This window comes from Hyperolius riggenbachi, chromosome 3 (genome assembly GCF_040937935.1).
Source record: "Hyperolius riggenbachi isolate aHypRig1 chromosome 3, aHypRig1.pri, whole genome shotgun sequence".
Lineage (NCBI taxonomy): Eukaryota > Metazoa > Chordata > Amphibia > Anura > Hyperoliidae > Hyperolius > Hyperolius riggenbachi.
Genome location: NC_090648.1, coordinates 359,764,388 through 359,786,747, shown reverse-complemented (window position 1 = coordinate 359,786,747; position 22,360 = coordinate 359,764,388). Strand labels below are relative to the sequence as shown.

General features: G+C 45.6%; 1 protein-coding gene across 1 annotated transcript in view; it reads left to right on the top strand.

Annotated features, from left to right (window-relative positions):
- The window catches only part of LOC137561550 (serine protease inhibitor Kazal-type 1-like), a 43,767-nt gene that overhangs the window by 15,280 nt on the left and 6,127 nt on the right, over positions 1-22,360 (top strand). The window contains exons 4-5 of the mRNA XM_068272866.1: positions 5,297-5,342; positions 19,778-19,893. Coding sequence (XP_068128967.1) covers positions 5,297-5,342; positions 19,778-19,893 — 162 coding nt within the window. The remainder of the gene's footprint in view (positions 1-5,296; positions 5,343-19,777; positions 19,894-22,360) is intronic.

The window sequence follows — 22,360 nt, the reverse complement described above, 5'->3', positions numbered from 1 at the left end:
AGAGAGAAGTGTATATATAGTGTATATGTAGTGTAGAGAGAAGTGAGTATATACTGTATACATAGTGTAGTGTAGAGGAGGAGTGTATATATACTGTATACATAGTGTAGTGTAGAGAGGAGTGTATATATACTGTATATATAGTGTAGTGTAGAGAGGAGTGTATATATACTGTATATATAGTGTAGTGTAGAGAGGAGTGTATATATACTTTATATATAGTGTAGTGTAGAGAGGAGTGTATATATAGTGTAGTATATACAGCACTGTATATATATTTCTGTGGAAAGTGACTGCATATAGGGGCCGTACCCATATACAGTTTGTGTATATACTGCCATTTCTTAAAAAGGCAGAAATGACGAAGAGGACGTACTCTCTTCAGCAGGCGTATGAACTTATGTGCCTGTCTGGTGAAAGCAGCGAGGAGGTGGACAACTCTGACTCGGAGTTTGAGCCAGTCGTCGACAGCGACACCATATCCGCTGATTCAGAAATTGAGGATCAGTCCTCTCCCCAACCAAACAGCAGCGGGAGGCAGAGAGAGACTGTCGTGACAGCCAGCCAGACAAACAGTGGAGAGAGCAGAGTACCCCCTGCAAAACGCCGGCGCCGCCACACATTGATACCAGAGGACATGGCTAATCCTGTGTGGTCACCCGCCAATTTGGAAGCAGTCGAGCAACCACCATTTACCGCCCAGGCAGGAATATCCATAGACACCACAAATTTCTCCCCAATGGATTTCTTTCAGCTGATAATATCGGATGAGCTGTTGGGGATGATTGTGGAGCAAACAAATCTGTATGCTCAGCAGCACATCGCTGCTCACCCAGGGTCCAGTTATGCAAAGCCCGGTCACTGGAAGCCCACTACAATCCCCGAATTTAGAAAATTTTTAGGGCTTTTCCTGAATATGGGCATCACCATAAAACATCATTATAAAGACTACTGGAGCAAGGTATCCATCCATCACATGGGCATTTTCTCATGCACTATGTCCAGAACACGTTTTCTGACAATATTGCGTTTCCTGCATTTTAATGATAACGCTCAGTGTGCATCCAGTACCAGCCCAAATTTTGATCGGCTTTATAAAATCCGTCCCCTTATCAATTATTTTTCCCAAAAATTTCCAGAGCTATACACGCCTGAAAAAGATATTTCCATCGATGAATCCCTCATACATTTCACCGGACGTCTGGCCATAAAGCAGTACATACCCTCTAAACGCACGAGGTATGGTGTCAAAATGTACAAGCTTTGTGAAAGCACCAGTGGCTATACCTGGTCATTCAGGATTTATGAGGGGAAGGACAGCCAATTAGAGCCCCCTGGGTGCCCAGATTACATCGGCACAAATGGGAAAGTGGTGTGGGACTTAATTACCCCATTGCTAAATAATGGCTATAATCTCTACCTGGACAACTTCTACACGAGTATACCCCTTTTTAAACATCTGTTCAGCCAGAAAACCCCTGCTTGTGGTACAATGAGATCGAACCGTAAAGGCTTCCCACAGACGCTAGTCAACAGGCGCCTTGAAAGAGGAGAGTCACAATATCTTCGCAGCAATGAAATGCTGGCGGCGAAGTATAAGGACAAAAGGGATGTGTACATGCTTTCTACAATACATCCAGCAGCAAACGCACCGACCAGGACAGATGGTGTACAGAAGCCATTATGTATCCACGAGTACAACCAGTACATGGGAGGTGTGGACTTCAACGACCGTCTTGTACAGTCACACCTGGCCTTGCGCAAGTCAAAGTACTGGTATAAAAAGGTTGCAATTTATTTAATTCAAGTGGGCATCGTTAATTCTTGGATACTCCACAAAAAGTCCACAAACAGTGGTACCTATAAGGCCCGGTTCACACTTGCGGTTTTGTCAAAACCGCACCGGATGTCCGGACCGCACCGTATCCGGACCGGACCTGATCCGTACGGTTCCTATCCGGATCCGGTCCGGATCCGGTCCGTTTGCATCCGGTTTCCGTGCGGTGTGAACACGGTTGCGGTCCGGATCCGGTTTCTTAAGGAGATAACAACCTGTTATTACCTGGGGTCTGGGAGGTCAGCAGAAGGGTCTGGGGTCATTGTTGGAGACAGGTGGACGTGTGGAGACCATCCGTGGATACAGAGACTGCAGTTGGGACCATGGATCCAGGCATTTTTTACTCGTATACCTGGGAATTCTCTGTTGTTCGCCTCCTCGTTATCAGACTTATATCAGACATGTTGCTGCCTAGAGCTCCAGCATGAAATCGCTGCTGCCCCACCTGAACGCTGGGCCCATGTGGTCCCCATCCAAAATGCATAGGAAGTGGGGTAGAACGTCCGGTTTTTGTAGCCAGTGTGTTGTGCGCTCTCCGGTTCTCATTGGTTTCCATTGGCCGGATGGTGCAGTCCGGCTCCGCCCCGGATACGGCTGCCGGAGGAGCCGGACCAAAAAATAGCGCATGTTGGAACGGACGCCGGAGTCCGGATCCGGTCCGGATCCGGTCCGGCTCCGGTCCGGCAGAACGGACGCATGTGAACGGACGCATAGGCTTTCATTGCTATTGCCGTGCGTCCGTTCCGTCCGTTCTGCAAGCGGTCCGGCTCCGGCACGGCGATTCCGGACGGCCACCGCTAATGTGAACCGGGCCTAAGTCTTTCCTGGAGACCATAGTTATCGAACTGCTGGAACCATCAGATGAAGACCCAAGTACAAGAAGTGATGCAGTTGCCAGACTTTCTGGGAAACATTACCCAGTAAAAATTCCACCAACCGCCTGCAAAGAATATCCACAGAAAAGATGCAGGGTTTGCTCTAAGCAGAAAAGGAGAGTACTCAGTCGATATCACTGTACAGATTGTCCTGAAAAACCTGGACTGTGTATGAAAGATTGTTTCCGGAAGTACCATTCCTCCATAAGATTTTAAATAGTTTCCCCTAAAATTCCACTAAATTTCACAAAATCAGCAGAGGTGTACCATTCCTCAACATTTTAATTTTTTCCACCCGCAAAATCCCAGCGTTTGCAAAATGCATTTTTTTTTATTTAGAAATGTCAGTTCTTTTGCTTTTTCATAGACATACTTTGGAGTGTAGAAGAAATTCACCCCAGAAATGATTCAGTAACTCCTTCCGAATAAAATGATATCAGATATGTGGGGCTACATTGTTTTTATAGTTAAAAGCAGTATCCAGAAAACGTTGTCTGTAATTGAGCTTTCAGAGAGCATAAATCACATGCTTGTATTTTCCAGCATAAGCCGCTCACAATGACGTCTGAGGTAAAAAGTCTGTCAAATTCCCACCAAAATGACTTCATTCAGTAAACTAAACCCCCTGAGATATCATTCGATGGGTGCATTGATAATTTTGGCTGCATAGATTATTGGTGAAATGTGTGACAACAAAATAAAAAATGCATTTCATTCCATCAAGTTTCACCAATAATCGATGCAGCCAAAATGATCAATGCACCCATCGAATGATACCTCAGGGGGTGTAGTTTACTGAATGAAGTCATTTTGGCGGGAATTTGACAGACTTTTTACCTCAGACGTCATTGTGGTGCGGCTTTTGCTGGAAAATACAAGCATGTGATTTATGCTCTCTGAAAGCTCAATTATAGACAACGTTTTCTGGATACTGCTTTTAACTATAAAAACAATGTAGCCCCACATATCTGATATCGTTTTATTCAGAAGGAGTTACTGAATCATTTCTGGGGTGAATTTCTACTACACTCCAAAGTATGTCCGTGAAAAAGCAGAAGAACTGACATATCTCAATAAAAAAAATGCATTTTTCATTTTGTTGTCATACATTCCATCAAATTTCACCAATAATCTATGCAGCCAAAATGATCAATGCACCCATCGAATGATACCTCAGGGGGTTTAGTTTACTGAATAAAGTCATTTTGGCGTGATTTTTACTATTTCAGTAGATTAGAGCTTCAAGAAAGTGATGTACACTAGCATTGTCACTTTTGTTCACTGAAAAGCTAAATTACACAGTTTTTCACAATCCCTACAATGTACCTAATATGTAAATATTTTGCATTTTTTTTCCATATATGCATAGGAAACACATGAAATAATAGATTTTAAAAAGATTTTATGTTTTAATGCAAGATATTTACACATCTTTGGTTGAACATTTCAGACAATTACATTTTTGAACACATTTTTTGTGCAATTTTCTCATTAAAAAAACAATAAAACTCCAACATTCACATAATTAAGTGGTATAGAAAAAAAGCCCTATTTGTCCTGAAAAAAACAATATCTCATTTGTTTGGATAGACTAAAAACTGAGTAAGATATTTAAACTCAAACAAAAGCATCTCAAAACTATGAAAAATGCTCTGGTCCTTAAGGGGGTTTTATGTGCTGGTCCTGAAAAGGTTAAAGAGACACTGAAGCGAGAATAAATCTTGCTTCAGTGCTTATATTCAGCAGGGGCATGCATTCCCCTGCTAGAACGCCGCTATCCTGCGGCTAAACGGGGGTCCCTTACCTCCCAAATCCCTTCCGTGCAATGGGGGATCTCTTCCGCATTGAGGCAGGGCTAATGGCCGCAGCCCTGCCTCACGCGCGTCTGTCAGCGTGTATCTCCGCTTCTCCCCTGCCCCTCTTAGTCTTCCTTCGCTGAGAGGGGCGGGGGAGAGGCGGCGATGCACCGCTGATAGACGGCGCTAAGAGGCAGAGCTGCAGCCGTTAGCCCTGCCTCAACAGCAGCAAAATCTACGACCAAGTTGGTCGTAGATTTTGCAGGGGGGGATTTAGGGGGTAAGGGATCCCCGTTTAGCCGCGGGATAGCAGCGTTTTGGCAGGGGCACGCATGCCCCTGCTGAATATAAGCACTGAAGCGAGATTTATTCTCGCTTCAGTGTCTCTTTAAAGCACACTGAAAGATGTGGATATGGAGGCTGACATATTTACTTCCTTTTAAACAATAACTGTACTGCAGTTTCTGTGCTACTTATACTTTTAGTAATAGATCTTGAACAAGCATGCAGATCAGATGTTTCTAACTAGAATCTGTTAGGTCCCACGCGGTAGTTCTGTTCCGTGCCACGCTTCCATTCTCCCCTCTGGAATATCGCGTCCCATGGCTGGGCGCAGCAGATCCTGCCCGCGGGTTGCGATCTTCCGGAGGGGAGGCCTGGCTCGGAGCAGAACTACCACGTGGGACCTAACAGATGCTAGGGGCCGGAAGAAGCTTCCCCCCTCCCTAAGATGTATCCTTTAAATGTCTTTTACTAGCTCATCATCTGTCTTTTTTGTGTTTTACCAGGAAAAAGCAAAACCTTAGAGTCCAAGCTGATGGGAAGTGCGCTAAGGTAAACAGCAGTAAAAATGTCACCATGTGATAAATGTCAGAATGTAAATCATGGATTTAAAATTTTTTACAACTGGCAAACACTGACTAAATCATTTATACATAATTATTGTAAAAATGAAGCACTTTTTTATTACATTATTTCACTGGAGTTCCTCTTTAAGGCCCTGTTTACACTTAATCAGTTGGTAAGCATTTTTTCTTCTTCTCCATAGCAGTGCATTGTGAAAAAGATTTCTGTTAAAACATGGTAAAGGGGGAAGAGGCGCCCAGAGCAGATAAAATACGTTAAAAACAAATAAAATGAAAAAAGTGAGGTGGCTTACCTCAATAAAGACAAATTCACGTATTAATAGAATTTTATTGCACTGGCAACGCGTTTCGTGGGTGCATACCCACTTCCTCAGGCCAAATAGCAGTGCCTAATAGTGCTTGTAGCCACAAATAAGGTGCCTCTATTTTTCCAGGAAAAATAGAGGCGCCTTATTTGTGGCTACAAGCACTATTAGGCACTGCTATTTGGCCTGAGGAAGTGGGTATGCACCCACGAAACGCGTTGCCAGTGCAATAAAATTCTATTAATACGTGAATTTGTCTTCATTGAAGTAAGCCACCTCACTTTTTTCATTTTATTTGTTTTTAATGTATTTTATCTGCTCTGGGCGCCTCTTCCCCCTTTACCTTGTGCCTTCACCCTCCTTTTGGAGGGGGATCAACCCTCTTTGACCAGTTTAGGTCATTTGAGGTTTGCTTTTTATCAAGAGTGCGACCATCACCAGCTCTGTCTGTTCACCCGAGTGGAGTCGGGGTTATACATCTCCACCTGCTTCTAGTGGTCGGTTGCGCTTCTGCAACCCACCTTTGTGAGTATAATACATTCGCATATTTTACATGCTTCTGGTACTGTGACATACTGCACCATTTTGGCTCCTGTTGTCTCTGTGTTTTCTTCCTGCAGGGTGCAATTTTTATTATCCCTACTTTTTGTCTGTTAAAACATGTTAAGTGTTAATTGTGCCACAGGAAAACATGGGCATTACTTTGATAGATAGCATACACATAACCTGTCTACCACTGGAGGATGTTGGTTTCCTGTAACAGCTTGCATGCAACTTGTTAAGTACTCGTCCCTTCCACTACATATGTGTATGCTAGGTGTGTATTTTATCCCACAAGTGGGGCTTGCACTCTCTTGCAGGTAGTCACTTATTCGTTTTTAAGTAGTGCTGTTCATTTCCTTGCTATGTACTAATTTAATTCACTTTTGGTCAGCTGCTCCCTCTTAACAGCCATGCTTTTGGTGTATATGCAGAGCTTCTGTTTGGGTTCAAGGTGCTTTTGCAGTTTCTGGGTGGGCTCAGCGCACCTCTGATTGTAGGCCATTCAGAAGCAGCCTGGTGATGCGCTGATCCACCCTTTGCGCAATTTTCAATTTTCGATTTTACTTGGTAGTGCACCCAGGCTATGCATATGCATAGGTTAGGATTTAGTTAGTGTTAGGTCCCCTCCCATATGAGGATGACTTCCCCACAGTGGGAGGGACGAGTACTTAACAAGCAGTGGCGGCTCCAGGAATTTTTTTTAGGGGGAAGCGCGCCGCGGCGAAAAAATGGGCGTGGTCATGACCGGATGAGGGCGGGGCTAACTGTAATTTAAAGTGAACCCAGGGTGAGAGTGATATGGTGGCTGCCATATTTATTTCCTTTTAAACAATTCTAGTTGCCTGGCAGCCCTGCTGATCTATTTGGCTGTAGTAGTGAACTGAATTACACCAGAAACAAGCATGCAGCTAATCTTGTCAGTTCTGACAATATTGTCAGAAACCCCTGACCTGCTGCATGCTTGTTCAGGGTCTATGGTTGAAAGAATTAGAGGCAGAGGACCAACACGGCAGCCAGGCAGCTGGTATTACTTAAAAGGAGATAAATATGGCAGCCTCAATATTATTCTAACCTCGGGTTCCCTTTAAAAGTGCAACGCAAAGACAGAGGGCCCAAGTATTGGTGCCCCTTTCCCCAGAAAATTCACATAATTGTGCATGTTTTCTCAAGAAAATAGACGTAATGTGCGCAGATTTGAATAAAAAACATGTTCAATAACCCCAATATGCACAATCGGTAGCAGATATGGCCCCAATATGCACAATCGGTAGCAGATATGGCCCCAATATGCACAATCGGTAGCAGATATGGCCCCAATATGCACAATCGGTAGCAGATATGACCCCAATATGCACAATCGGCAGCAGATATGACCCCAATATGCACAATCGGTAGCAGAAATGACCCCAATATGCACAATCCATAGCAGAAATGACCCCAATATGCACAATCCGCAGCAGATATGACCCCAATATGCACAATCCGCAGCAGATATGACCCCAATATGCACAATCGGTAGTAGAAATGACCCCAATATGCACAATCCGTAGCAGATATGAAACCAATATGCACAATCCGTAGCAGATATGACCCCAATATGCACAATCCAGAGCAGATATGACCCCAATATGCACAATCCGTAGCAGATATGACCCCAATATGCACAATTCGTAGCAGATATGACCCCAATATGCACAATCCGTAGCAGAAATGACCCCAATATGCACAATCAGCGCCACCTGAAAAAGAAAAGAAAAACCCATTTACTCACCTACAGCCAGAAGACCTTATTTCCCGACCACTGGCACGACCTCCTTGTGGCGCGAAGCGCCCGCGCGCCCACGATCCTCTTCCTTCCCGACGTCCCGACGAGACTTCCTGCTTGCATGCTGAGAGCAGGGCTACGGGAAAATGGCCGCCCGAAGTCTGCAGAACAGGGCTTCGGGTGGCCATCTTACCGTAGCCCTGCCTGCTGCTCCGTGCTGCCGCTGTGTGAACTGACTTGGCGTCTTTTAGACGCCTGAAGTCAGTTCACTCCAGGGGGTGCTTTGGGGGTGCTTGGACAATTCTAGGGGGTGCTCCAGCACCCCCAAGCACCCCCCTGGCGCTGCCCCTGTTAACAAGTTGCATGCAAGCTGTTACAGGAAACCAACATCCTCCAGTGGTAGACAGGTTATGTGTATGCTAGGTGTGTATTTTATCCCACAAGTGGGGCTTGCACTCTCTTGCAGGTAGGCACTTATCTGTTTTTAAGTAGCGCTGATCATTTCTTTGCCATGTATTAAAGGAGTGACCAGATGTCCTGGATTGCCCGGCTTTTAACAGCGGGATGTCCCGGCCTCGGGACTCTGGTCACTGTTTTGCATGAACTGGCAGCGGCGTCTATAGACGCCGCTGCCTGTTCATTGCCCGCAGCCCCGCTCCAGCCTCCTTAGTGTCTTCTGGTGTTCCAACACCGGGAGGCAGAGCAGGGGTACGGCAAGATGGCTGCCGAAGCCCTGTACTGGAGACTATTTGTGTCTCCAGTACAGGGCTTCGGGCGCCATCTTGCCGTAGCCCTGCACTCTGCCTGTCAGCGCGGGAGACTGCAGGAGGAGCAAGACGTGTAAGGAGCAGCGCGCCAGAGGAGATTTCTGCCAGGTGAGTAAATGCTTTTTTTTCCAGGTGAACTGTGCCCCCATTGCATTTATTTTCTGGTGAAATGTTTGCCCGCAGTGCGTTTATTTTGTGCTGACATGTTTGCCCGCAGTGCGTTTATTTTGTGCTGACATGTTTGCCCGCAGTGCGTTTATTTTCTGCTGAAATGTTTGCCCGCAATGCGTTTATTTTGTGCTGACACGTTTGCCCGCAGTGTGTTTATTTTGTGCTGACATGTTTGCCCGCAGTGCGTTTATTTTGTTCTGACATTGCCCACAGTGCGTTTATTTTGTGCTGACATGTTTGCCCGCAGTGCATTTATTTTGTGCTGACATGTTTGCCTGCAGTGCATTTATTTTGTTCTGACGTTGCCCACAGTGCATTTATTTTGTGCTGACATGTTTGCCCACAGTGCGTTTATTTTGTGCTGACATGTTTGCCCGCAGTGCGTTTATTTTGTGCTGACATGTTTGCCCGCAGTGCGTTTATTTTCTGCTGAAATGTTTGCCCGCAATGCGTTTATTTTGTGCTGGCACGTTTGCCCGCAGTGTGTTTATTTTGTGCTGACATGTTTGCCCGCAGTGCATTTATTTTGTGCTGACATGTTTGCCCGCAGTGCATTTATTTTGTTCTGACATTGCCCACAGTGCGTTTATTTTGTGCTGACATGTTTGCCCGCAGTGCATTTATTTTGTGCTGACATGTTTGCCTGCAGTGCATTTATTTTGTTCTGACGTTGCCCACAGTGCATTTATTTTGTTCTGACGTTGCCCACAGTGCGTTTATTTTGTGCTGACATGTTTGCCCACAGTGCGTTTATTTTGTGCTGACATGTTTGCCCACAGTGAGTTTATTTTGTGCTGACATGTTTGCTTGCAGTGCGTTTATTTTGTGCTGACATGTTTGCCCGCAGTGCGTTTATTTTTTGCTGACATGTTTGCCCGCAGTGCGTTTATTTTGTGCTGACATGTTTGCCCGCAGTGCATTTATTTTGTGCTGACATGTTTGCCCGCAGTGCATTTATTTTGTTCTGACGTTGCCCACAGTGCGTTTATTTTGTTCTGACGTTGCCCACAGTGCGTTTATTTTGTGCTGACATGTTTGCCCGCAGTGCGTTTATTTTGTGCTGACATGTTTGCCCGCAGTGCGTTTATTTAGTGCTGACATGTGTGCCCGCAGTGCGTTTATTTTGTACTGACGTTGCCCACAATGCGTTTATTTTGTGCTGACATGTTTGCCCACAGTGCGTTTATTTTGTGCTGACATGTTGCCCATTGCGTTTATTTTGTGCTGACATGTTGTCCATTGCGTTTATTTTGTGCTGACATGTTGCCCACAATGCGTTTATTTTCTGGTGTCCGGGGTAACTGTTGCTGCATTTATTATTTAATGGTCATAGTTGGCTATGTTTGCTGCTTTGGGGTTACGGTATACTATTAAATAGCATCACACAGTTTCTGCACACACATGATGCGAAACCTCGTCTGACCACATCAGACGAGGTCAGATGGGGGCAAACATGTCAGCACAAAATAAACGCATTGTGGGCAACGTCAGTACAAAATAAATGCACTGCGGGCAAACATGTCAGCACAAAATAAACGCACTGTGGGCAAACATGTCAGTACAAAATAAACGCACTGCGGGCACACATGTCAGCACAAAATAAACGCACTGGGGGCAAACATGTCAGCACAAAATAAACGCACTGCAGGCAACCATGTCAGCACAAAATAACCGCAGTGCGGGCAAACATGTCAGCACAAAATAAACGCACTGTGGGCAAACATGTCAGCACAAAATAAACGCCCGCAGTGTTAGCAGCAGTCTACAACCCATGGGATGTAGACTACTCTCTTCTGCGTTGGGCTGGCTTCGGGAGCCTGAGTGCTTTCGAAGATGGGCCGCTCTGTACTGAGCATGCACAATACAGCGGAGCAGTGCTTTTCAGCGCTGATAGATTTGGGCGCTGCCGGCGCCTCCATAGACTACAATAGGAATCACTCCTATTGCAGCGCTCAGTGAGTAACGTCGGCGCCGTCAGAAGACGGAGCCGAGGTTGCTTAAAAAACACAATAATTCGGCCTCCAGCAATCGCTGGAAGACGAATTATTTCATTCCCCCACTATCCATGGCGGCCTGGAGGGGGAATAGGAATTAAATTGGCCCGGACTTGTGCAGAAGCAGGATCAGCCATATACCGGCTGTATTCTGCACCCTAGTCTACCGGCTCCGATTACAAATGTACTCCAATACAGAGCTACCGGTCTTCAGGAGCCCTAGTGCTTTCAAAGACCCGCAGCGGGAGATTCAAACGGAGGTGTCTGCGGAGGAACGAAGACACCATGAGGAGAATGGGAAGGAGCTACAGGACCCAGACCTCCCCTCTCCTTAGGTGAGTATCTGTTTTGTTTTTATAATTTCCCTTCAGACTTGTTTTAACCTTTTGGGGACCGACATAGTGTGAATGTACGTTCAGCAGGTGGTGCTGCCGCCCTGACTGGACATTGATTCAACGTCCATGCTAACGAACCGTCCCGACGAAATCGTGCGCACCAGAGAGGGGAGATTGTGAGTTGGCTTTTGACATCCTACAAATCCCTAAGAAAGCTCATTTTTCTCTTGAATATATCACAATGGTACATGCTAGGCTGGCTTCAGCATGTAGCATTGTAGTGTGTTGTGTTGGTGGAATAATGGTTAGGATAGCTGCCTTCCAAGCGGTAGGCCTGGGTTCGATTCCTGGCCAATGTATGTGAGTTGGCTTTTAACATCCTGCTAATCCCTAAGCAAGCTCATTTTTCTCTTGGATATATCACAATGGTACATGCTAGGCTGGCTTCAGCATGTAGTGTTGGTGGTGGTATAGTGGTGAGAAGAGCTGCCTTCCAAGCACTAGACCTGGGTTCGATTCCTGGCCAATGTATGTGAGCTGGCTTTTGAAATCCTACAATTCCCTGGAAGACAAGATTCTCCTCCTCCGGAGGAGGAGGAGGAAGAAGAAAAAGGACTAGAGGAACAGCCAACAGGTGTTATGGGCTATCATTTAGCATAAACAAGTTTTCATTTGCAATTACTTTAATTTTTCCGCCGGAATGCGGAATTTCGTAAAATTCCGGCGGAAATGTGATAGCGGCGGAATTTAGCGCTGGCATAATCCGCGAATTCCGTTGGAACAGAATTTGCTCTTTCCGATCATTCCTAGTCAACACGCTTGTTTGGTGGAAACGCGCTGCATGCACTATGAATGTCACATTGAGGTTACATTGCAGTGTGGTGTTCTGCATTACAATTAGTGTTGTGCACTATGAGTAGTAACGGTAATCAAAATATAAATCAGACAGCGCTGCCCGCGGCAGAGGGGGTGTTAACTTACTCATGCTGCCTCCGTAGCCAATGCGCTCCACACATTTTCCACGTTACTCCCATGCTTCCTTCTTCCAGGTTAAAGGTGGAAGCATAGGAGTGATGTGGAACACAAGTAGAGGGCATTGGCTAAAGTGGCAGCATGGGTAAGTTAGCCCCCCCCCCTCTGCCGCGGGGAGTGTTGTCCAACTTAAATTTCGATTAGGAGTAGCTACGGACTCCAGCTACTCATAGTGCACAACACTAGTTACAATGCGTTTGGAACGCAGCACTACAATGCCCCACTGCTAACGTAACCTAAGGCTCAGTTGCCATTTGCACCAAATCCATTCTGCATATACCTGTATATATGTGCAGGAGGGCATTGCATATCCCTGGAAGGCAGAGGGTGCTACCTCACAAGTTTGCGTCAGGCAGCAAGAAGTTTAGAACCTACCCTGGTAACAGGACATGTCTGCCATAGCTCTGCTGCCAAGCTTTTTCAACTGCCAAACATTTACACTATCAGTCCTCTTCTAGTCTGGCCGAACGTCTGCTCTACAGGCAGGGGTGTAACAATAGCCCCTGCAAGGGATGCAGCCACGGGTGGGGGGGGCTTAGGGTGAGAAGCCTGAGGGGGGGGGGGTCTAGCTCTGGGGCCCTCTAGGGCCATTTTTAGGGTAAGAAGGGGGTGCAGCAGAGGAAGGGGGAGCAGAAGGCACAAACAGCAGCAGGGAGATAAGCCCGACCACTCCCCAACCAAAAAAAAAGAAAGATGAAATATCGGGCTACCGTCAGCGCTCCCCCCTCCAGCAACAACAGCTTATCCAAAGTTTTGCAAGGGGGCCCAGTAATATCTAGTTATGCCCGTCTACTGCAGCAACTTCTGCACAAGCCATGGCTCTATCTATATAGCACATTTATGCCATCATCCTGAGAGAGCGGCCACTACTACACAGTCGCAGTCACATGGGAGCAATCGATAATTACCTTCAAGTTACTTTCGTTCGTTAAAAATTGCATTGAAAGATTGTGTCTGATGAAAAAATTATACCATTAAAGGGCACCTTTATGATTTAAAAAAATACAGAACCTGTGTCCCTGCAGTGCCTGTATACTGGAAGGTGCCGAGTGACAGGAAGCTCTCCTTCGGTTACACACTTACTCCTTCCTGCCTCCTCCCTCATAGTTACTCATTGCTGTGGCAATGGCTAACGTGTCATTTGGAAATCCGAAATGGACCAGAAATGCGCAGTCGCGATTGGCCCAAACATCCTGTCAGGCACTGTCAGGGCCGAATTTACCATAAGGCACTGTAGGCACGTGCCTACAGGCGCCTGATGGTGGAAAGCCGGCTCACTTCCCTCCCCGAGTGCCTTTTTCCCTATGCAGAGTCCTGAGCAGAGTGTAAATGAGGGGTACTCACACAGCTCTTGGCATTCCACTGACGATATCTCCCTTCAGCTGATGGCACCACTGGCAACTTAATACTGAAGGAAGAAAAGCGTTGGCACTGCTGTCAATCACAATTTATTGCTCCAAAGAAGGCAACATGTAGCAACATGCATGCATAAAACAACATGGTGGAGACACATACCCTGAGGTGGATGGTTGTGGTGTGGTGGTTGGTGCAGAGGGAAGGAGGCTCTCCTTCCCTCTGCTCTCCTTCCCTCTGCACCCACCACCACGCCACAACCATCCACCTCAGGGTATGTGTCTCCACCATGTTGTTTTATGCATGCATGTTGCTACATGTTGCCTTCTTTGGAGCAATAAATTGTGATTGACAGCAGTGCCGGCGCTTTTCTTCCTTCCTTACTGATGTAGACACACTGCTGCCTGAGCACGCTGGGATTCACCTATCCGTACTTGACTGTGTGGTTTGAGCCATCTCCTCTCCCCCCCACCGATACAGGAGTCCACTAACTGCAGTGCCAGCGTCTTCCATACCTCTACTTTCTACAACTTAATACTGAGCGTACCTCTGGCTACCTAATGCTAAAGGGCACCTGTAGCTACCTATGACAGGCAAGGGAAGTAAGGGAGAAGTGAAAGCTGTAGCTGGATCAGCCAGCACACTTGCAACACAGTTTGGTTGGAGGTTTGTAGGTTCAAGGAGGGTGAAGTCCAGGGTGCCAGGACATCTTTGCCTATAGGTAAATCCGGGCCTGAGCACTGTGATGTCAATGTGGTCCAGAGAGTGTCAGTCTTGCAGTTCAGGCCCATTTCCGAGTGATGCAGCAGCCGTTGCCACAGCATTATTTCACTACGGCAACGCATCACTTCGATGGAGGAGATGGGGAGGAGTAAATGTGTAACCAGAAGAGAGCTTCCTATTACTCAGCACCTTCCGATATACATGCACTGCAGGGACACAGGTAATTGTATAAATATATCTATTTTTTAACAATAAACAGTGCTAACTATAAGTTAAACCCACTAATTGTATTTACTTATACATCCTGGTTACAACAACATTTAGATTATTTTCCTAGCACAATGTATGGTGACAATATTGTCTTTGAAAATAAAGGTGTCTTTTTTCTGTTTCTGTTTTCTCTTTGTACACTATTGATGATTATAAGACCTTATTTGCAATAATAATAGTAATATACCCTCATGGCTGTAACGATCGGTGTAACACAGAGAGGATCTGATTATTGGTGATCTGCAGTATCACCAAAAATGCAGATATATACCTGATTATTGATGATCTGCAGTATCACCGATAATCAGATATATCACTAACCTCTGGACACCTGAGTGATAAGAATGTTTGGTGCAACAGTAATACTTTGAGGACCGCACCTGACAAGCAGGTGCGGAGGCAGTAAGGGATACTGCACAAAGAACTGTAACGATCGGTGTAACACAGAGAGGATCTGATTACCGGTGATCTGCAGTATCACCGAGAATGCAGATATATACCAGATTATTGATGATCTGCAGTATCACCGATAATCAGATATATCTCTAACCTCTGGACACCTGATTGACAAGAGTGTTTTGGTGCAACAGAAATACTTTGAGGAGCACACCCTGTAGGCAGGTGCAAGAGCAGATAGGAGTCTTGCTTGGCAACTGATTCCTTCCGTGGACTGAACTCTCCCGGGGGAGGAGTCACACAACGAGTGGGAAGGACAGAACATGAGTGACACCAAGAGAAGTGTCACTGACAGATCTGTGAACTATCTCCTAACAGGAGAGATAGTTCTCGAGGTCGGACAAGCCAGGTTGTAAACACACGGACAGATAAAGTACAGAGACAGTAGGCAGATTCAGAATCCAGGGACTAGCTGAGTTTTGGCAACAGAGAATCAGAAAGACAAAGGTACAAAATCAGAGATCAGGAGAATGGTCAGGAATGCAGAAAGTCATAACAGATAATCAACAATGCCTAGACTTGAGTGTGAGCTCCAAGATTCTCACACTCCAGGAACTAGACTAGATAATACGAATAATACAGATGGTACAGAATTCCTAGACTAAGGTGTGAGTTCCTTGGCCGTCAACACCTTGGAAACTGGTCTAGATAACAATACAGATAATAACAGAATTCCTAGGCTAAGGTGTGAGATCCTTGGCCATCAACACCTTTGGAAACTGGTCTAATAACACTGATACAGACAAGGTCTGAGTGCTACCACGTAGTGATCGCAACGGCAGACAACCAGCAAATGCCCAGCCACCAGTATATATAGTTCAGCGCTCACCAGCGCCTCCCCCAAGTGCTGGACCAATGGAAACCGTTTCTGGCGTCAGCTGACCAGCCTGGTCAGCTGATCCCCCACTGACTGGTATAAGGCTCTTCCTCTCAGCGCGCGCGCGTCCAGCTAAACCTATGTGGACTACAGCTCCCAGCCACACCAGAACCCTGCTGTGAAATGCCCGTTGTGTTGCACGCGGAATCCGCCGCCATGCCGCCAGCGCATGCGGCGGTTCCTCCGCGTTCAGGCAGACACAAAGACGAGTGAGCACATACATCAGTAGTCACGCTGGACACGGAATCCTCCGCCTTGCCAGGAGTGCATGCGGCTGTGCTTCCACGTTTTCTCACAAGAACAAGTTCCTTCCAATGGTCAGAGAACTCCCAAGGGAGTGACCAGACTGGGAATAGGAAGGACCAGAGTGTGAGTGACACCAAAGGGAGGGTGTCACTGACAGATCTGTGAACTATCTCTTAACTAGGGAGATAGCTCTCGAGGTCAGGCAAGCCAGGTCGGCAACACACAGACAGATAAGGTGCATAGACAGGAGACTGATTCAGTAGTCCTAAAACACGCAGGGTTTGGCAACAGAGTATCAGATATAGCGAAGTACCGAATCAGTGATCAGAAGAGTGGTCAGGAAAGCAGAAGGTCATAACAAATAATCAACAATGCCTAGTCTGAGGTGTGAGCTCCGTGATCATCAACACCCTGGAACTGGTCTGAAGTATAACAGAATGGTAACACAAATTCCTAGTCTTGGGTGTGAGCTCCGTAGTCATCAACACCCTGGAACTAGTCTGAGATATAACAGAGATGATATACAGTATTCCTAGTCTGGGGTGTGAGGTCCGTGATCATCAACACCCTGGAACTGGTCTAGAGAATAACACAGATAATATACAGTATTCCTAGTCTGGGGTGTGAGGTCCGTGATCATCAACTCCCTGGAACTGGTCTAGAGAATAACACAGATTCTGACAAAAAGGTCTGAGTGCTTCCACGTAGTAATCGCAACGGCAGACAACCAGAGAATGACCAGCACCCAGTATATATAGTACAGCGCTCTCCAGCGCCTCCCCTAAGTGCTGGACCAATGGAAACTGGTTGGATTGTCAGCTGACCGGCTTGGTCAGCTGACTCTCTTCTGGCTGTCATAAAAGCCGTGCCTCTCAGCGCGCGCGTGCGTCTTTCTGAACCTGTGTGGACTATCAGTCCCAGCCACACCAGACATGTGTTGTGTACCACCCGCCGTGCTGGACGCGAAACCAGCCGCACCGCTATCAGAGCATGCGGCGGTTTCTCCGCGTTTAGCCATACTGACAGATGTAGGCCTATGCGTGCAAACCGCCGCGTTGGACGCGGAATCAGCCGTCTTGTTCTCAGGACATGCGGCGGTTTCTCCGCCTTCGGCCATAGTAGCAGATGTAGGCCCACGCGCGCAAACCGCCACGTTGGACGCGGAATCAGCCGCCTTGCTCTGAGCACCCGCGGCGGCTTTTCCGCGTTTTCTCACAATGGCATACATATTTAAAAAGCCAAGTATCTAAGGTAACAATATATGTTGTTTCTTTCATATTTTGTCTCTTTGTTTACATTTTACAAGTCTTTTATTTTGGTGCAGCATATGCAAAAATTTAATTGCCTTTGATTCAGTTTGCAACTAAAAAGAATACACAAGATATGGGCCTCAACCCTAAAACTTTCTCAACTCTATTCTACTACTTATCACGGTTAAAATGTTACTACATATGTCTCTTGTAGTTTTGCTAAAACTTTTTTTGCTAAAACTTTCCCAAATTTGATCATAATTTAGAAAATGACTTTTTTATGTTGGATTTAGTTTGTCCTTACCTATTTTTTAGGCGATGTGTCCAAGCTATAGGACACACCAAAATGTATTCTACAACTCGGTTAAAAATGATACCATATGTGCCTCATTTAGTAACAAACTGATGGTGCACTCTCCACAAATACACTGGACATTTATAAACGTCCAGTTGTCATTAAGTGGTTAAAGGACCCCCGAGGTGAAAATAAACTAATTAAATAAACAATTGTATCTTTCCTCCTTCTCCTAAAAGTGACTTTTTAAGTTTTTACTGTTTTATTGTTTTTGCTCAATGACACATTTATTGAAGTATGCCAGAGCTAAAATCTATGAATAATTGACCTTGTTTATCCCTTTCCTGCTCTCAGAACCCATTTTCTGCTAGGAAAGTGTTTTATAGTTGTAATTTCTTATCTGTGAGGGTCACACTGTAGTCTGACCCAGTTCTGACTCAGACAGGAACTGCTACTTACATACCTGATATTTACCTCTTTCAGGCAGAGAAATAAACAAGGAACACAGCATATTCATTTTTGTGCTGGGCACTGTACATACACATGTCTATCTCATCAAGTCACATATCACCTCAGGTATCCTTTAAAATTTCAGTCATCTTGGACTTTTTCGGGTGACTATGTACTGCACAGACATGCTGCTCAGCTCCTTGCCAAGCAACATGTTTTTTTCAATGGAGAGAGGTGTGGAGGAGGCTCCCTGCGTGATCTGCATGTGCGTATTGCATAAGGCCCCGTTCACACTTGCGTTTCTGTAAAGAACGGACCGGATGACCGGACCGGATCGGATCCGGATCTGGTCCGTTTGCATACGTATTGATACGGCTACGATCCAGATCCATTTGGTAAAAGAGATACAAACTATATAAATATTGTTGGGGTCTGGGAGGTCAGCAGAAGGTGCACATGTAGAATCAGGTCCTCCGCTGTGTAGGGCCTCACCTCCACGTCCGACATACTGCCAAACAGCTCCAGCACAAAGTCACTGCTGCTCCACTCCAGAAATGCTGGGCCCATGTGTCCCCATCAAAAATGGCTGCTAGAAAACGCATAGGAAGTGGGGTAGAATGTTAGGTTTTTATAGCTAGTGTGTTCTGTGCTTTCCGTTTCCCATTGGTTTCTATGCACGGATGGTGCAGTCAGGCTCCGGTCCGGGTGCGTCGGCCGGATGATCTGGACCCAAAAATAGAGCATGTTGGAAAAGTGTCTGGAGTCCGGATCCGATCCGGCTCCGTTCCGTACGGAACGGACGCATGTGAACGGCCGCATAGACTTTGCATTGCTATGCGGAACGTCCGTTCCGTTTCTACAGTATACGGTCCGGATCCGATCAGGTGAATCCGGACAGCGAATGCTAATGTGAACCGGGCCTAAGGGGACATGCAGAGAAATGCAGAAGCCCTGAAGTGAGGTGGGAAACTAAGGCTAAGGCTTTCTTAATATTGTGTGTTTGCTTGTTTTGTGAGATGCATAGCTCCCAACTGTCCCTCTTTTGGAGGGACAGTCCCTCTTTGGGAGCCCTGTCCCTCTGTCCCTGTTTCCTCCTCATTTGTCCCTCTTTCAGGACTTTTTTCCATCTTTCTATATAAATATACATATTTCTATACTAAAAATGTGTTTGATTGCCTCTAAACTTTATTCCCATCTTTTAAATTGATATATTACTAATTTTAATATGTTACTGTGAAGGAAAATAAGCCAGGATAGAAAGGACCAGTGTGGCTTGAATTATAAAACAACATATTTTTCTTATTAAATCTTTATGGTATGCATGGCTAGGGGTGTGTCGGGGGCATGGCCAGGGGTGTGGCAGGGGCATGGCTTAAGTGTCCCTTATTCTCATCTTAAAAAGTTGGGAGGTATGGAGTTGGTGTGTGTGTGTGTGTGTGTGGGGGGGGGGGGGGGGGGTTAATAACTTAATTAATTTGGTTAACGATAAAACTATTTATTATTGGTTTTATAACATAACTTTAAGATCATGCATCTTTGATTTGTATGTTTTATTTCTGTATTTATTTTAGGATGAATGTAAAGGGGCTACACGTGACCAAATGTGCACAATGAATATGGCTCCAGTTTGCGGATCTGATAATTTCACTTATTCAAATTCTTGTATGTTTTGCAAAAAATGGGCAACGTGAGTATAAAACTGACCTGGTGACCTTTTGTGTTACTTAGTTTCTGTAGCGGATTTAGCTTTGACATGTGTATATTATGGTTATTGTATTGCATGTAATATTGTAATCTAAAACTAGATGTAGAAAAGTGGTAAACACTGGAAATGAAAGCCCAACTAGATCCATAACTGCACAAGGCAAATTCGAATAGCAGTCAGGATATGTGAGTATAACCCATGTAAAGAACGACAGCACCACGGAAGATGCTGGCACAATATAAATCAATAATAATAATAATAATAAAGATACTAACTGGTGGACAGAATGGCAGTTTCATGGGCCATGTGTGCATGGACCTGCAGTACAACTTGCTGCCTGTGCCTGTGGTTTCAGCTGCCAGGCAAGCTAGTCAGGTGTGACCATGTGACACATAAAATAGAAAGAACAGTAGATGCCAAAAGCATTTACCAGAATTCCTGCAATACGGTAAATCGTGCTTCCTAATATAAAGAGATGGGATTTGTTTGTTCATAGGAAGTGGTTATGAGCAATGGTAAGACACAAACCCTACTAATGGGTACTAAGATTCAGGAAACATCTTAAAGCCTATTGGGATAGGTGCACAGCTGCACACAGGATTTTTAGTTTGAAAAGTGTATTTCCAAAGAACTTAAGAACTTTTACTAATTACCATAATTGCCTTCAGAATTTACCATGTAAATGGAGTACTGTAGGGGGTAGGGGGAAAAAGAGGTGAACTCTTTTTCCCCCTACCCCCTACAAAAAGAGGTGGGCAGCACGGTGGCGTAGTGGTTAGCTCTCTCGCCTTGCAGTGCTGGGTCCCTGGTTCGAATCCCAGCCAGGGCACTATCTGCAAAGAGTTTGTATGTTCTCTCCGTGTCTGCGTGGGTTTCCTCCGGGCACTCCGGTTTCCTCCCACATTCCAAAAACATACGGATAAGTTAATTGGCTCACCCTAAAAAAAATTGGCCCTAGACTACAGTACTTACACTACATAATATAGACATATGGCAATGGTAGGGACTAGATTGTGAGCTCCTTTGAGGGACAGTTAGTGACAAGATATATATATATATATACACTGTACAGCGCTGCGTAATATGTCGGCGCTATATAAATACTAAATAATAATAATAATAACTTACCTGGGGCTTATAATGGTCCCCCGCAGACGTTCTGTGCCCGCCCAGCCACTCGCCGATGCTCTGGTCCCCGCCTCCGGTTCATTTCTGGAATTTCTAACGTTAAAGTCGGAAAACCACTACGCCTGCGCGGCTCGCACTCGCTCCCTCTGAAGTCACCAGGAGTGTATTGCACAGATACACTCCTGTATTGCACAGATGCAGACCGTATTGGGCCTGCACAATACACTAGTGACGTCAGCAGAAGCGGGGACACGGCCTACAAGGCAAACAGGGTACAAGATACATGACCATGTGATTCTGGGCTGGTTAGGTAGGCCCAGTAATACAAGTACGAGGCTGCCATAGGAAAGGAGCTCACGATCATGTAGAATACACTAGGGAAGGGAGGACCCCGCCAAAGGCTTGCAATCTAACGGGAGGGGAGGTGTACATGGAAGCAGGAAATTTCGGAGCATGAGGCAAGTGGACAAAAAGGGCGCCGCCATTCACTCCCATAATAAATATCGTTTGATGGGCGCCGAACAGGAAAAAAGGGCGCCTGGAGATTATAAACATTTTCAAATGGCGCCCGGAGATTATTAACGTTTTCATACTGCACTTGTTATGATTTAAGTTTACAACAAGGAATAACGTTTACAAATACACTAAACATATCAATCGTTTTTAACAAAATCATTATTTAAAATGTTATCACTTGCTGTTTGTAAAACATTATTATCCACATAATAAAGTGATCAGTAAGTAAATTGTAATATATTTATTACAGTCACTATTTGTAAATCATTATTATTCACACAATAAAGCGATCACTAGGGGGATGGGGGGTCTTAGGGTTAGGCACCACCAGGGGAGATTTAAAGTTAGGCACCACCAGGGGGGATTTAGAGTTAGGCACCACCAGGAGGGTCTTAGGGTTAGGCACCACCAGGGGGGTCTTAGAGTTAGGCACCACCAGGAGATCTTAGGGTTAGGCACCACCAGGGGAGATTTAGGATTAGGCACCACCAGGGGGGTCTTAAGGTTAGGCACCACCAGGGGGTCTAGGGGTTAGGGATACGTAGAGGGAGGGTTCTGTGTGAGAGTAGGGTTAGGTTTAGTTGTAGCAAAATGTTAGTAATATTTACTAATGTTTTACTACATTTAGGGCCTGTTTCCACTACACGCAGATTCTGCATGCAGAAAACTGACTCCAATGAATGCCTTTGGGCCTGTTTCCACTGAATGCGATTTTTGTGATGCAGATTTCCCATAGGCATTCAATGGAGTTTTCTGCATGCAGAATCTGCGTGTAGTGGAAACAGGCCCTTATTATAAACGTATT